The 15975-nt window shown below is 45.0% G+C and overlaps 1 protein-coding gene and 1 pseudogene across 1 annotated transcript in view; both read left to right on the top strand.

Moving 5' to 3' along the window:
* The window catches only part of TMPRSS12 (transmembrane (C-terminal) protease, serine 12), a 33118-nt gene that overhangs the window by 1627 nt on the left and 15516 nt on the right, over positions 1-15975 (top strand). The window contains exons 3-4 of the mRNA XM_006757115.2: positions 766-961; positions 13804-14072. Coding sequence (XP_006757178.1) covers positions 766-961; positions 13804-14072 — 465 coding nt within the window. The remainder of the gene's footprint in view (positions 1-765; positions 962-13803; positions 14073-15975) is intronic.
* LOC102774828 overlaps positions 15795-15975 on the top strand; it is a 2155-nt pseudogene continuing 1974 nt past the window's right edge.

Here is a 15975-nt window from a genome sequence, read left to right as displayed (position 1 = left end):
GCGCCGCGCTGCTGCTGCTGGGGGGCGCTCTCCTCCTCCCGGGGCGCCCCTCGCTCTCGCACGGGGGCAGGCGCCCCTCCTGGGAGCCGGCGGAAGGGCAGAGAGCCCAGAAGGACAGGCCGGACGCCAAGGGCAGTATGTGTCGCTCCCTCCCTCCCTGCCTCCTCAGGACATCCTCTCCGCTCCCCGCGCTGGTTCGGGGCCCTCCTTCCCCGTAGTCCCGGGTGCCTTTCACCAATGACAACCCGAGCTGTCGGGCTGTCACCTCGACAAGAGCAGTAACAATAGCAAAAAGGGCGCATGTGCAGGGCGTCTCTCCGAGGAGCTCGTCATTCCCGTTTCACAGAGGAAGGACTCATGGGAATTCCAAGTTGAATTAGGGCTCTTAGGTGACCTTTTCAGGCTACAGTTCAAGAAAATTAAAAATAAAAGTGGCAAGTATTGGAACTTGTGGCCCTTGGCTCACCAACCAGTTCCCCCCGGGGGAAGAACATGACACCTGGCCAGAAAAACATCTCATTTTTATGCTTTTGGGCAACAGAGCTTTAAACATTGATGGATTGTTTTGATTTCATGTCATTCTCCTTATAAATAAGACATGTTTACCTTAACTCTCCTTTTTTTCCTCCCTCAAAATATGGCATCCAGCTCACGTGACCAGTTGTTAAACTAGGAGTTTCAAAGCCTGTATTAGTGTGTTAAGATGAGGAGGTAATACCTGTTATTGGATGTTCGGTCTAAGTGATGTATTGTTTTTATTTGCAGGTTGTGGAACAGCTCCGCTCGTGAACGTGCTGACAGGGTCTCGGATCGTCGGCGGCACGGCCGCCCAGGTTGGCGCGTGGCCCTGGATAGTGAGCCTGCAGATTCGCTCCGGAAATATCATGGCTCATATCTGTGGGGGAAGCTTAGTGAGGAATAGCTGGGTCCTCACCGCGGCCCACTGCACTAGGGACACTCGGTATGTATTCATAACACACTCCTATCTGATTCTCTTAGGGGTATCTCAAAGCGGTGGAGGGACGTGTGACTTCAGTCCTGTTGACTTAAGCTGTATGTTTGCAAGGGACTATTATGCCTTATAGGTACCACGCTGAATGTCTTTTAAAATGAATCCTGTAAGTCAGAGGTCAACAAACATTTTCTGTAGAGACATTTTCGGTAAATATTTTAGGCTTTGCAGACTATATGGTGTCTGTCACAACTATTAAACTATGCAAGTATAGAACCAAAATGGTCATACAATACATCATTGAAAGTGTGTGCTGTGATCCAAGAGATATTTATGAACACTGAAATTTGAACAAAATATTACTTTTTCCCCAATCATTTACAAGTCCAAAAACATTCTTTGTTTATTAGCCGTGTAAAAGTAGGAGACAGGCCAGATTTGGCCTGTGGGTTGGAGTTGGTTGGACCTTGCTTTAAATAATGAAACTTTCCTTTAGCTTTTAAAATTATTATATTGTAATCATGTATTTGTATTTCTCACCTTTAGGTCAGGAGTTATTTGAAGGCAAGGACTACATGTTTTATTTTATATTCCTGGTACTAATATAGAACTTGGCCTACTTTATAGGAGACATAATATATGTTTATTGAATCTATGGATTATGTCAATCTTAGAGAAACAGGATTTACCACAGTGAGAATAGAACCATCTATCTATAATAATAAAAGCATAATATGCTAATTAGACTAGATAGCTGAATGACCTTCCAGGCGTCCTTCTGGACAAAGCCGGGGCTGCGAGGGCAGAGGCAAGCCACCGTGGCTGTGAGGGCCAAGCCCCTTGCACGAATTTTATGCATAGGGCCTCTAGTATATATATAAAAGCCTATATATAAACAGTCGCTATGATGTGCACTGACCACCAGTGCACAGATACTCAATGCAGGAGCTGCCCCCTGGTGGTCAGTGCACTCCCACAGCCAACCTCCTGCGGTCCCTCCTCTACTTCCACCCCCCGCCGGCAGGCTCCAATCACCCAATTGGGGCCAGGCCCCAGCCTGGGATGGGGAACCGGGGATGAGTAGCAGCGGACGTGGCCCCTTGCAGAGGGGCCAAGGGCTGGGTCTGTCCTCGGGTCTGGCGGCCAACCTCCTGTGCCCTATCCCTCCCCCTGGCCAGCAGGTCCTGATCGGCCCACCACCTGCCCACCATGGTAGTGGCACTGTCGCAAGGAAAGGTGGAGGGGGGGAGGCGGGGAACTGTGCAGTGGCGGTGTGCCAATGATGGTGGTGTTCAGCCTCCATTCCTTCCACGCCTGGCCCAGCAACCATCACCTCTTCTCCGGCCTGACACTGATCAGCCTGGCCCTGATCTGCCCTGATCGCTGGCCAGGCCTAGGGATCCCACCTATGCACGATTTTCATGCACCGGGCCTCTACTCCTATCTAATAAAAGAGAAACATGGTCATTAGTGTACGTCCGCTACCCTTCCCATTGGCTAATCAATGAGATATGCAAATTAACTGCCAGCCAAGATGGTGGCCGGCAGCCAGGCAGCTTGAAACTAACATGAGGCTTGCTTGCTTCAGTGACGAAGGAAACCAACGTTCCCCGCCTGCCTTGCTGGCCTCTGAGCTTGCAGTTTAAAACATAGGTACAAATATAGACGCTAAACAAAACCCCAGAAACCTGCTTTCAGCGAGCAGGCATCTCAGAGCTGGAGTTGATACAGTGTTTTGATTAGAGAACACAAACAAACCAGATACCTGCTTTCAGCAGCAGAGGCCTCAGAGCTGGAGTCAGAGCTAAAGCTGGCCCAGAATAAAAAAGAAGAAAAAAAGGAGCAGTTGGGAGCTTCAGTCACCCGCCAGCTTGAAAACAGCCCTCAGCCCCTCATCCAGGCTGGCCAGGCACCCCAGGGGGACCCCCCCCCTGATCCAGGACACCCTTCAGGGCAAACCAGCCGGCCCCCACCCATACACCAGGCCTCTATCCTATACAGTAAAAGGGTAATATGCCTCCCAGCATCAGGATCAGCGGAGCTGCGAGGCCTCCTGGCACTGGGATCAGTGTGACAGGGGGCAGCGCCCAAACCCCCTGATCGCCCTGCGGCTCTATGTGTGACAGGGTGCGGCGCCCCAACCCCCTGATCGGCCCTGCTCTGTGCCTGATAGGGGGGAGCTCCCCAACCCCCTGATCGCCCAGCGGCTCTGTGTGTGATAGCGTGCGGCACCCAACCCCCTGATCAGCCCTGCCCTGAGTGTGACAGTGGCGGCGCCCCAACTCCCTGATCGGCCCTGCTCTGTGGGTGATAGAGGGCGGCGCCCCAACCCCCTGATCCACCCTGCTCTGTGTGTGATGGGGGCAGTGCCCCAACTCCTCTATCGGCCCTACTCTGTGAGTGACAGGGAGGAGCTCCCCAACCCCCTGATTGACCCTACTCTGTGCGTGACAGGGTACGGAGCCCCAACCCCCCTGATGGGCCCTGCTCTGTGAGTGACAGGGGGCAGCGCCCCAACCCCCTGATTGGCCCTGCTCTGTGCGTGACGGGGGGGTGCCGCAACCTCCCCATTGACCCTGCCTTGAGTGTGACAGGGGGCGGTGCCCCCACCCCCCAATCAGCCCTACCCTGAGTGTGACTGAGGGTGGCATCACAACCTCCCAATCCCCCCTGCTCTGTGCATGACAGGGGACGGTGCCCCAACTCCCCAATTGGCCCTGCTCTGAGCCCGACCAAGGGCTGCACCTAGGGATTGGGCCTGCCCTCTGCCACCCGGGAGCAGGCCTAAGCCAGCAGGTCGTTATCTCCCGAGGGGTCCCAGACTGCGAGAGGGCACAGGCTTGGCTGAGGGACCCTCCTCCCCCTGAGTGCACAAATTTTTGTGCACCGGGCCTCTAGTCCTATATAATAAAAGCCTAATATCCCAATTGGTTGGCCAGGAGTTTGACCGCTTGCTATGATGTGCGCTGACCACCAGGGGGCGGCAGTGAAGGCGCTGCTGGCCCTGAAGGGCTCCAACGAGAGTGAGACCATGGTGGAATAGGTGAGTGGGCAGTGCCAGGCCAAGATGGGTGCAAGTGAGCGGGGGCCTGATCACCCCACTGATCGCCCCGTAAATGGTGACCAGCAGTCAGCAGCCCCTGATGTCCCAATCAGGGCCAGGCCCTGGGCTGGGATGGGGAACTGGGGGTGGGTGGCAGCGACCAACCTCCTGTGGTGCCCAGGCCGGGGGCTGTGACCTCTTGCCGGCTACCTGACGGGTGGGGGTGACGAGGACAGAAGTGCGGTGAGAATGTGGGGTGTCCGCCGAGCTCACTGTCACTCCCCCTGCTACCCTCCCCCAGGATGCCAGGACACGTGTCAGGGAAGCCCCCACGCTCAGGTGCCAGGTGCCCACAAGGAGCCCACCCCACACCGCACGGCCTCTTCTGGCTGAGCCAGGCCGCAGCTGCTGGGACCAAAGGGGCCGGTCGGGCTCCTCGTGGGTTCATGCAGGAGCCGGTCTGTGAGGTTGGCTGGGAGAGAGTGCACTGACCTCCCGGCTTCCATGCATTGCCGCTGGGCGGCCCAGGGGCCCACACTGCGTCCCGGCCTGCGGTGTCCAGCTGTGCTCACCACATCTCTGCATGGGGACTCAGGCGCCGTGACTCAGGCGGAAGGGGGGCGGGGGTGTGAGGGTCTGGGGGCCCAGGTGCTGCCCAGGGCCCAGAGTTCAGCTGGGACCTGCCCTTCCATGCCAGACGCTTGTGCTTCAATTGCCGGCCAGGCCTGTGGACTGCACCCATGCAAGGATTTCATGCACCGGGCCTCTAGTTTAATATGAAGCTTTAGCTCTGGTCAGGTGGCTCAGTTGGTTGGAGCGTCATCCTACAGCAGTGGTCGGCTCTTTGGCCCCGTGGCATGGGCCACGAAGTTTCAATCGCACTGTATGTGCGCACCCACATGTTGTATTTTGTGGAAGAGCCACACTAAAGGGCCAGTTTGCTGACCACTGTCCTACACCAAAAGCTTTTGGGTTCCATTCCTGTTCTGGGCACGTACCTAGCTTTCGGGTCCGATTCCCCGTCAGGGCACATACAGAAGGCACCCAATTGGTGGTTCTCTCACACATTGATGTTTCTTTCTCTCTCTCTCTCTCTCTTTCCCCCTTCCTCTCTCTAAAATCAATAAAAACATAGCCTTGGGTGAGGTTTAGAATATATATATAAAGCTCTAAGGTAAATCCTTTGGAAAACCATGGTACCTGTCTTAGTCTCCCTTTAGTCTTTAAATTTTAAAAATGTTTTTTAAAAAATATGTGGGTTTTTAGCCAAAACCGGTTTGGCTCAGTGGATAGAGCGTCGGCCTGCGGACTGAGAGGTCCCAGGTTCGATTCCTGCACGTCCCCTACTGGGGGTTGAGCCTGCAATCCAGCCCTGTGCCCTGACTGGGATTGAACCAGGGGCTCATGGGGCAAGTTTACTCTGCCTCCTATTTCTGTACAGTCAGTGTAAGAACACAGCCTGTGGTAAGCACCAGGAGGCCTCAAGGGTGTTTTTTTTAAAAAAATATTTTTATTGATTTCAGAGAGGAAGGGAGGGGGAAAGAGAGAGAGAACCATCAATGATGAGAGAGAATCATTGGTTGACTCCCTCCTGCATGCCTCCTACTGGAGGTCGAGCCTGCAACCCGGGCATGTGCCTTTGGTTGGAATCGAACCCGGGACCTTTCAGTCCACAGGTAGAGGCTCCATTCACTGAGCCAAACCAGCCAGGCTAGTCTTTAATTTTTAAGAGAATCTTAGAGAAGAATGAAAAGTCTTTTTTGTTTGTTTGTTAATCCTCACCCGAGGATATTTTTCCATTGGCTTTTAGGGAGAGAGGGAAAGACAGAGAGAAATATCATTGTGAGAGAAACACATGGATTGGTTGCCTCCTGCACGAGCCTTGACCAGGGCCCAGGCCCGGGAGGAGTCTGCAACCGACATATGTGCCCTTGATCAGAATCGAACCCGGGACCCTTCGGTCTGACCCTCTAGCCACTGAGCCAAACTAGCTAGGACATGAAAAGTCTTTAAAAGGAACTAGTAACTTCAAAATTCAATTGAGGGAACTGGCCTGGTTGGATAGGTTTTAATGTGTACACTATATTTTTAAAACATGGATTTTAGTTCTACCAATTGGCCTTTGAGTAACAGAGATTATAAACACGGAAAGATACAATGGTGTAACCAATTGTACAGAAAGAGATGGAGAAAAAGTTTTAGAGTTAGAAGTCAATTCTGCTCTTTCCGGTGTGGGTGTTTTGCAACTGTTTTCTAACATGCTATCTCTAAAAGCTGCTTTTCTGCAGCTTTCAAACCTTAAGCCAGTGGCTCTCAACCTTGGCTGCACATTAGAATCACCTTGAAATCTTTTTAAAATCCTGATTTCTAGGTCTCATCCTCCGGAAATTCTGTTTCTTTGTTACTAATGTTGTGGCCCCACCCCATAACAAAGAAACAGAATTTCCTGAGGTTGAGGCCCAGAAATCAGGATTTTAAAAAGATTCCCAGGTGATTCTAATGTGAAGCCAAGGTTGAAAACCACTGCCTTAATGCAAAGGGAGGAAAGGCCTGCTTGTATGGTTTGAAAATTCTTGGAAAAGCTCTTAACGCCTACTGAGTTCTACAATGTGCCTTTACTGATCTGTTCCTCTGACATGGTGGGGCGCACAATGAGTTTGGAGTGGGGATACCTGTATCTTAGTCTTCCCCTGGCACAGTGGTGCAGTGGCTTTAAGGTTCCAAAACCTACTAGATGTGTGACCTTGGTCAAACGATACAGTTTTGTTGTATTGTCAGAGAACCTTAGAGTTCAAATAGCCATTTTGAATGTCTAGTTCAATCCTCTGTCCTGTATTATGAATCCTTCTTCACTAAGGGTTCTCTAGTCTGAAATAATTATCGCTTCAATGTATTGAGCCAGGCATTCTTTCATACATAATGGCCACTAATCTTTGCAACCACTCTTTGCTGTAGGGAGACCCTGAGACCTGGGCATTCATAAGTACCTTGCTCATGGTTTCACAGCTGGGAAGCAACAAAATCAGGAATCAAATCCAGGTTTGTCAGAATGAAAACCTGCACACATAACCATAATTGCATCATATGGATCTCTGCCTGAACCCTGTGATGATGAACTGCTCCTGTGGGAGACTCTCACTTCAATTTCATTCAGCTTTCATTCTTAGAAAGCTTTTCTTAATCTTGAACTAAGTGTCTTGGTTTTCATTCTGCCTTCTGAAGCCATATATTAGTATATCAAACCCAATTCCCCTTCCAAGCATCTGAAGATAATGTTTGTATTCCACTTAACAGTTCCAAAGACTCAATCTTATTGATGTTTACAACCCCTTTACTCAACTAACATTTACTGAATATATGTTATATACGAGAGACTGGGCTTCGTTCTAAGAAAGTAGTCATTATGAAGGTATCATCTACTTTCCAGGAGTTTCCTCCTGTCTGAGAGGACTAACTCTGCCACCTTCTATTCCTGTTCCCCCTCACTTCCAAAAGCCTGCACCATCAATTATTCCTTGTTCCTTCTTATAACCACCACTTACCAAAGACCAGCTTTGAGATTAGGTGCTATCTAAGGATGTTACATAGAATTCTGTATTTAAAAAGCCCTCCCACTAACTTTCTGAGATAGTTATTATTATCTCCACTTTACAATTGAGGAATCCAGAGATCAGAGAGATTTGGTTACTTGCCCAAGATCACATAGCTATTAAGTGGCAGCCCACTCATTTAAACCCAGGTCTCAAAAACTATACTGTTTCATTATATTTCATTGTTTCTTTAGTATTTTTCAACCTCTTCCTCTTGTTTCTTCCCTACAGCTTCCAAACACTTCATTATCCTATATAATAAAAGGGTAATATGCAAATCAACTGAATGGTGGAATGTCCGGTCGCTATGACACATACTGACCACCAGAGGGTGGACGCTCAACACAGGAGCTGCTCCCTGGTGGTCTGTGTGCTCCCCTGGGGGGAGCGCTGCTCAGCCAGAGCCCTTAGCCGCTGCAGTGCTAAGGATGTCTGACTGAAGGCTTAGGCCCACTCCCCATCAGTCGGACATCCCCTGAGGGCTTCTGGACTGTGAGAGGGTGCAGGCCAGGCTGAGGGACCTACCCCCCCCTCCCCCAGTGCACAAATTTTATGCACCAGGCCTCTAGTTACTTGTAAATAAACAAACACCCTACCAGTTTCTGTTTTTCCCTTCATTGTTAGACTCCTTGAAAGAGAGATTCCCTTTTGCTTCATCTGCATTGACTCATAAAATCCCAAATGCAATATGATTTCTGTGGTCAAAAAACAGCATTAAAAAATCCACCTCCATGTCAAATCTAAGGACCTCAGTCCCTATCCTTTTTGATCTCTATAAAATCTGACAAAGTTGACTGCTGCACTTATAACTATCTTTTTTCTCAATTTCTACTTAACCGTTTTTCCTTTTCTCTGCTTCCTTGATGGAGTCTGTCATCTTTTAAATGGCAGTATTTTCTTTTCTTTCTTTTTTTTAAATATATTTTATTGATTTTTCACAGAGAGGAAGGGAGAGAGATAGAGAGTCAGAAACATCGATGAGAGAGAAACATCGACCAGCTGCCTCCTGCACATCTCCCACTGGGGATGTGCCCGCAACCCAGGTGCATGCCCTTGACCGGAATCGAACCCGGGACCTTTCAGTCCACAGGCAGATGCTCTATCCACTGAGCCAAACTGGCTGGGGCACAAGGGTTTTGTTTTATTGGTATCATAGATCTTTCCACACTAAAACTTAAAACCAGAGATGTCTCAATCTACTCCTATTTCTGGCATCACCATGTACTGGTAACTCCTAAGTCTCTCCAGCTGAAGTCATATTTCCAGCTGCCCACTACACATATATATTGGAGTTGCATTCTCAACAAGTCTAAAAATGAAAAATTTTGTTTTAATTAAAATTTTTGTTAATTAAATTTTCAGGGTGATATTGGCTAATAAAAGTATATAAGTTTCAAGTGTACAATTCTATGACACATCATCTATATGTTGCATTTTGTGCCCACCGCCCAAAGTCAAATATTCTTCTGTCACCACATATTTGACCCCCTTTACCATTTTTTAAAAAATATAGTTTATTGATTGTTTTTAAATATATTTTTTATTGATTTTTTACAGAGAGGAAGGGAGAGGGATAGAGAGTTAGAAACATCAATGAGAGAGAAGCATCGATCAGCTGCCTCCTGCACATCTCCCACTGGGGACGTGCCCACAACCCAGTTACATGCCCTTGACCGGAATCGCACCTGGGACCCTTCAGTCCGCAGGCCGATGCTCTATCCACTGAGCCAAACCGGTTTCGGCAGTTTATTGATTTTTTACAGAGAGGAAGGGAGAGGGATAGAGAGTTAGAAACATCAATGAGAGAGAAACATCGATCAGCTGCCTCCTGCACATCTCCCACTGGGGATGTGCCCACAACCCAGTTACATGCCCTTGACCGGAATCGCACCTGGGACCCTTCAGTCCGCAGGCCGACGCTCTATCCACTGAGCCAAACCGGTTTCGGCGACCCCCTTTACCATTTCCTGTTCCCCCAGCCTCCTTCCCTTTGGTAACCACCATGGTGTGGTCTGTGTCTATGAGTTTTTATTTGTGTTTCTTGTTTGTTCATTAGTTGCAAAAAGTTAATTTTTAAATCTTTCTTCTCTGTTTTTCAGATAACAGCATTACCAACAGCTCCACTACCCAGAGAGTGTGCTGACTCTCTCTGTGCAGTAGCTCTTAAATTTATTTCTTCTGTCCCCCAGTACCCATGCTGATTAGAGGTATATCCAGAACATCAGTCTCCTTTTCCTTAGCTCATCTCTTTTTTCTTTTTTTTACATTTTTTTTATTGCTAAAAGTATTACAAAGGGTATTACATATGTGTCCATTTTTTCCCCTGCCCTTGACAATCCCCTGGCCTCCCCTACCCACCAGTGTCTTATGTCCATTGGTTATGCTTATATGCATGCATACAAGTCCTTCGGTTGATCTCTTACTCCCCTCCCTCCTGCCCCCCAACCCTCCCTGGCCTTCCCGCTGCAGTTTGACAATCTGTTTGAGGCAGCTCTGCCTCTGTATCTATTTTAGCTCATCTCTTGCACAACTTTCATTCACACCACTATAATTGCCCTAATGAAGGTGGTGGCTCATTGTGGTTTTGCTTTGCATTTCTCTAATCATTAGTGACGCTAAACATCTTTCCAAGTCTTTGAAATGTCTTTTCAAGTCCTTTGCTCATTTTTTAATTGGGCTGTTTGGGGGGTCTTTTTGGTTAGGCTGTAGGAGTGTTTTATATATTCTGGCTATTAATCCCTTATCAAATATATGTTTTACAGATATTTTCTTCTGTGATTGTCTTTTCACTCTCTTGGTAGTGTCCTTTGATGCACAAAAGTTTTAAAATTTTAAAAAATTGATGTATAATTGATATACAATATTCTATTAGTTTTAGGTGTATATCATAGTGATTTCATATTTATATACATTAAGAAACAATCCGCACAGTAAGTCTAGTTACCATCTGTCACCAAAGTTATTACAATATTCTTGACTATATTCTTTATCTTGTACATTATATCCCCATGACTTATTTATTTTATAACTGGAAGTTTATATCTCTTAATCCCCTTCACCCTATTTCACCTACACCCCCCAACCACTCCCCATGCTGATAATCACCAATTTGTTTCCTGTATTGGTGAGTCTGTTTCTGTTTTATTTGTTCATTTGTTTTATTTATCATTTTTTAATTTTGATGAAGTCCAATTTATCTATTTTTTCATTTGTTCCTGTGCTTTTGGTGTCATATCCTAGAAATCATTGCCAAATCCAACATTATGAAGGTTTTATTCTAAGAGTTTTAATAATTTTATTCATATATTGGCCATTATCTATTTTTAGTTAATTTTTGCATATGGTGTAGGGTAGGGTCCAACTTCATTTTTTTGCATGTAGGTATCTAATCTTGTTAGCACAATTTGTTGAAAAGCCTGTCCATTCCTCCTGAATTGTCTTGAAACACTTGTTGAAAACCAGTTAACCACACATGCAAGGGTATATTTCTGGGCTCTCTATTCTTTTCCATTGGTGTATATACCTTTCCTTCTACTGGCACCACACTGTTTAGATCACTATAGCTTTGAAGTAAGTTTTGAAATCAGGAACTGTGTGTTCTCCAACTTCATTTTTCTTTTTCAAGATTATTTTGGCTACTTGGGGGTCCCTTGATATTCCATATGAATTTTAGGATAGGTTTTTCTACTTCTACAAAAAACATCATTGGGATTTTTATAGGGATTGCCTTGAGTCTACAGATCATCTTGACTAGTACTGTCATCCTAACAGTAGTAAGTCTTCCAATCCATGAACATGAGATGTCTTTCCATTTATGTATGTACTCTTTCATTTCTTTCAGCAATATTTTTTAATTTTCAGTGTATACAACTTGCTTTTTAATTTTATGGTCTGAATAAACTGAAGTAAATAACATACATTAAGTTTAGAAAAGAAACATCATTATTTCAAATTAGCTTAAAGTAGTGATTAAAAAACAAAACAGAACAGAACTAGGACTTTAAACATTTTCACAAACTTTTTACAGTTTGCCTAGCCTACTTTTGAGAGCGCTAAATATCTCCTATTTCCCTGAGATATATTCTAGAAAATACAATTGCAGAGTCAAATACAATTCAACCTTTTATTTATTTATTTATTTTTAGGAATGGTTATACCTGAGAGGTTTTTTTAAAAAATTTTTTTATTGATTTTAGAGAGGAGAGGAAGAGAGAGATTGGCTGCCTTCTGCACACCCCCTACTGGGGATTGAGTCCACAACCCAGAATTCAACCAGCAACCTCAGGGTGCATGGGACAATGCTCAACCAATTAAGCCACACATCCAGGGCAATACCATGCAACTTTTATAGGCTATTGGAATATGCTACCAAAGTACTCATCTATTTATACTTTCCACAATGAATAGGAGAATCTTTATTCCTCCGACTCCTCTCTGTACTGAGCATTATCATCAAACTAGAGGCTTAGTGCACAAAATTCATGCACTCGGGGGGCCTTTCAACCCAGCCTGCACCCTCTCACAGTCCAGGAGCCCTCTGGGGATGTCCGATTACAGCTTAGGCCCGCTCCTTGTGGGGAGCAGGCCTAAGCCGGCAGTTGGACATCCTTAGCGCTACCACGGAGGTGGGAGAGGCTCCCACCACCACTGCTGCGCTCGCTAGCCATGAGCCCAGCTTCTGGCTACCGCACTGACCACCAGGAGCCAGCTCCTGCATTGAGCATCTTCTCCCTGGTGGTCAGTGCACATCATAGCGACCAAGTGTTCCGCTATTCAATGTGCCTATTAGCCTTTTAGTATATAGGATGCGCGCGCACACACACACACACATACATACACTTTTCCCATTTAAACAGTAAAAAGGAATTTCAGCATTTGTAAACAACCATGTAAAAAGTAAAAGTCCTTCTTTCCCAATCCAATGACAGGTATAACAACTGTAAAATGCTTAGAGTTTAATTGTTGACTTTTGTCCTACAGAACATCATTTGGTTGGTTTGGGGTCTTGCTTGCTTTTTGGTATATTTTTCAAAGACTGTCAAGGTACATTGTGTGTTTTTTTTTATTTTATTGATTTTTTACAGAGAGGAAGGGAGAGGGATAGAGAGTTAGAAACATCGATGAGAGAGAAGCATCAATCAGCTGCCTCCTGCACACTCCCTACTGGGGATGTGCCTGCAACCAAGGTACATGCCCTTGACCGGAATTGAACCTGGAAGTCTTCAGTCCCTAGGCCGATGCTCTATCCAGTGAGCCAAACCGGCTAGGGCAAGGTACATTGTTTTTATATCTAGTGTCATGCTTTATAAAGTCCTTCCTCATGTCAGTACTGTATTATGTATTCGCCTATATGTTCTTTCTGACTTAATTTTTATAATTCTCACACTAATTTAATATCTAAATGTTTCCTAAAAATTTCAAGAATTTACACAAGTAGAGGGAATAGTTTAGTGAACTTCCAGATACTAATAGCCCAGCTTCGTTATCAATTCATGCTGGATCTTGTTTCATCTTTTTTGTTTGTTTCATCTTTATCCTCATCAACTCCCCCTCCAATTATTTTGGAGCAAATCTCAGACATACCACTTTATGTATCTCTAAAAGATAGATTTTATTTAAAATATTTGTGTCTAAATCTATTTAATACATTTTGAGTTTATTTTATTGTTTTGTGTTTTCCAGAGAATTAATTCACTTTTCAAACTAGTTAATTAGCTAGTTTCCCCAATATCATTTACTAATTCATGCTCTGTCCACTGGTAAGAAGTGCTGCTGCCTTAGTCATATAAATTCTCTGAGCCCTAGCCAATTTGGCTCAGTGAATAGAGGTCGGCCTACAGACTGAAGCGTCCTAAGTTCAATTCCGGTCAGGGGCACATGCCCAGGTTGAAGGCTCGATCCCCAATGGAGGGTGTGCAGGAGGTAGCCAATCAATGATTCCCTCTCATCGTTGATGTTTCTATCTCTCCCTTCCTCTCTGAAAGCAATAAAAAATATATTTAAAAAAAATTCTCTGAATCTGATTTTGGACTTTCCATTCCAAAGATCTTTTTCTCTTTTCCTACATATTGATATTTAGGTTTTTATTTGATGTGACTTTATGTCACATAAAAGTGGGATAAAATTTTTTTTATTAACATGAGAAAAAAACTAGTGGGAGATTAAGAATATTTACTCAAATAAACGTGTTTATAACAAGAACATTTACTTTCTTTCAGAGATCCTGTAGTGTGGAGAGCTGTGCTTGGAACTAACAGTATAGACGGGAGACATCCACACGCCAAGATTATAAAGGTTAAAGCAATCATCGTCCACCCAAACTTCCACTTGGAAACCTACGTAAATGACATTGCACTTTTTCATCTAAAAAAAGCAGTGAGGTATAATAACTACATTCAGCCCATTTGTCTACCTTTTGATGTTTTCCAAAAGCTGGATGAAAAGACAGAGTGTTTCATAGGTGGCTGGGGAAGAACAACAGAAGAAGGTAATTATAGTCTGAACTTTATTGATACAGTTGTTGTTGTTTTCTGGTTATTGGAGAGGGTGAACCCTTTTATATATTTCTTTATCTCTCTGTATTATGAGTCTTTACAAACCAGTGAAAGGGAAATGTCGTCTTTCTTGTCTGTATTGTTTTTCTTCTTCCTTGTGGGAGAGAGAAAATTATCTTCCAGAGCAGAAGTAAAGACTTTCTCTGGTTATACATGCCAAGATACCTGAACCTCTGGACAGAGAGGATGGCGATCTAAGTGTTTCTGTTCTTGTTGAGATGCATAGGTGATAGAGCCAGCTACGTGACAGAATGGCTTGTCTTTAATAAGCTTCTGGCCGTAAGGAATCAACGTGGTATCCTTTTAAATGTAATGCTCTGTTAGTATCAAACAAGCTGATTGTGAATTTTCTTTATTGCACAAAGGGGCACTAATTGTTGATTGGCTGAACTAATGGGAAAAAAATTAAATGTAGAAAACAGTATCTCACGTTGGTAATAACAACAGCTACCATTTGGGAGCATTAACCATGTTTCGGGCCCTGCTCTAAATATATTATTTTTATCTTATCCTCCAAAAATTCCTATGAGGGAGTTAATATTATTATTCCCTTTTAACAGATCAGGAATTGTGGATCTTAGAGGTTGAGAAGCTGAGACTCAAATCCAGGTCTTTTTTATTCTAAAGCCTGAATATTTAAGTACTACATTAAGTACAAACTGCTCTTGAGGTAATGAAAGACTGCCTTTGAGGTAATGAAAGTCTAGTTAGCCATATATGAGATCAAGTACTGAGCCTTTGATTCTATTCCTAGCCATTGTAATATTTGTGGATTATTTAGATAGGATAGACTAGAGATAATTGTATGAAAGATGTGTGAATTACTATTTCTTCCTCTGTTAATTCTTTCTAAGGAAGAGAAGAAAAGCAACATGGTATAGGGGGAAGGCATTGGCTTTAGAATCACAAACCTAAGTCTGTACTAGTGTAATGGCCACTGGCAATGATTAAATCTTTAACAATGAGAATAATTATAGGAGCAACTGCCATTTATGCAGGGCAAGCATTTTAATGAGTTTCTCATTTAACATCTCTAACAGTACAATGAGAAATACTGTAATATGTATGAATAAACTGAGGTTTAAAGAGGTTACTATGGGGAGCTCATACATCTAGGCGCCCGCGGTCCCCAGGCACTGCAGCCTGCACGTCTGTTAGCTGTAATTGTACGGCTGCAGGTCGCCCTGACACTGAGGGAAGACCCATGTGGAAATTTCCTCCTCCCTCTCGCCCACCCCGCCCCCCGCCCCCGACTCCGCCCCTGGGGCCCAGCCAAGAACCATACAGACTTTTGACGGGTATGTAATACAGTGTAGGAAGGGAAAGGATCAATCAGCCCTGGCCAGTGGTTCTCAGTGGTTAGAGAATAGGCCAGTGCACCGAAGGGTCAGGGGTTAGATTCCTGGTCAAGGGCACATGCATGTCTGGGTTGTGGTTGGCTCCCTGCCCACGGTGGGGCATGTGGGGGAAGCAGCCATTACACTCTCTCTGAAAATGGAGAAAATTGGGAGAGGATTTAAAAAAAAGAAAGAAAGAAAATGATCAATCAGTTGGAATCATGCTGTGTTAATTGCCAACTTTTCTGTAACCAACCTTAGTCAAACAGACGAAATTCTTATATTAACAATAAAGGTAATTGTAAGTATGGTACCTTTGTTAATGAGGAAAAAATGTAGAATGGCCTTTCCCAAACTTTGAAGACAGGATAGAGTTACTTTGGAGTGTTTGAAAGTAAATTGAGAGTGGAGTATGAGTCTTTGATTGCATACTCTTCTGGTTTAGATGTCTCTGGGAAAACTGCTTTAAATCAAGCCACACTGCAACCCAGGACTTAAA

This window comes from Myotis davidii, unplaced genomic scaffold (genome assembly GCF_000327345.1).
Source record: "Myotis davidii unplaced genomic scaffold, ASM32734v1 scaffold233, whole genome shotgun sequence".
Taxonomy (NCBI): Eukaryota; Metazoa; Chordata; class Mammalia; order Chiroptera; family Vespertilionidae; genus Myotis; species Myotis davidii.
This window is presented reverse-complemented; position numbering and strand designations above follow the sequence as displayed.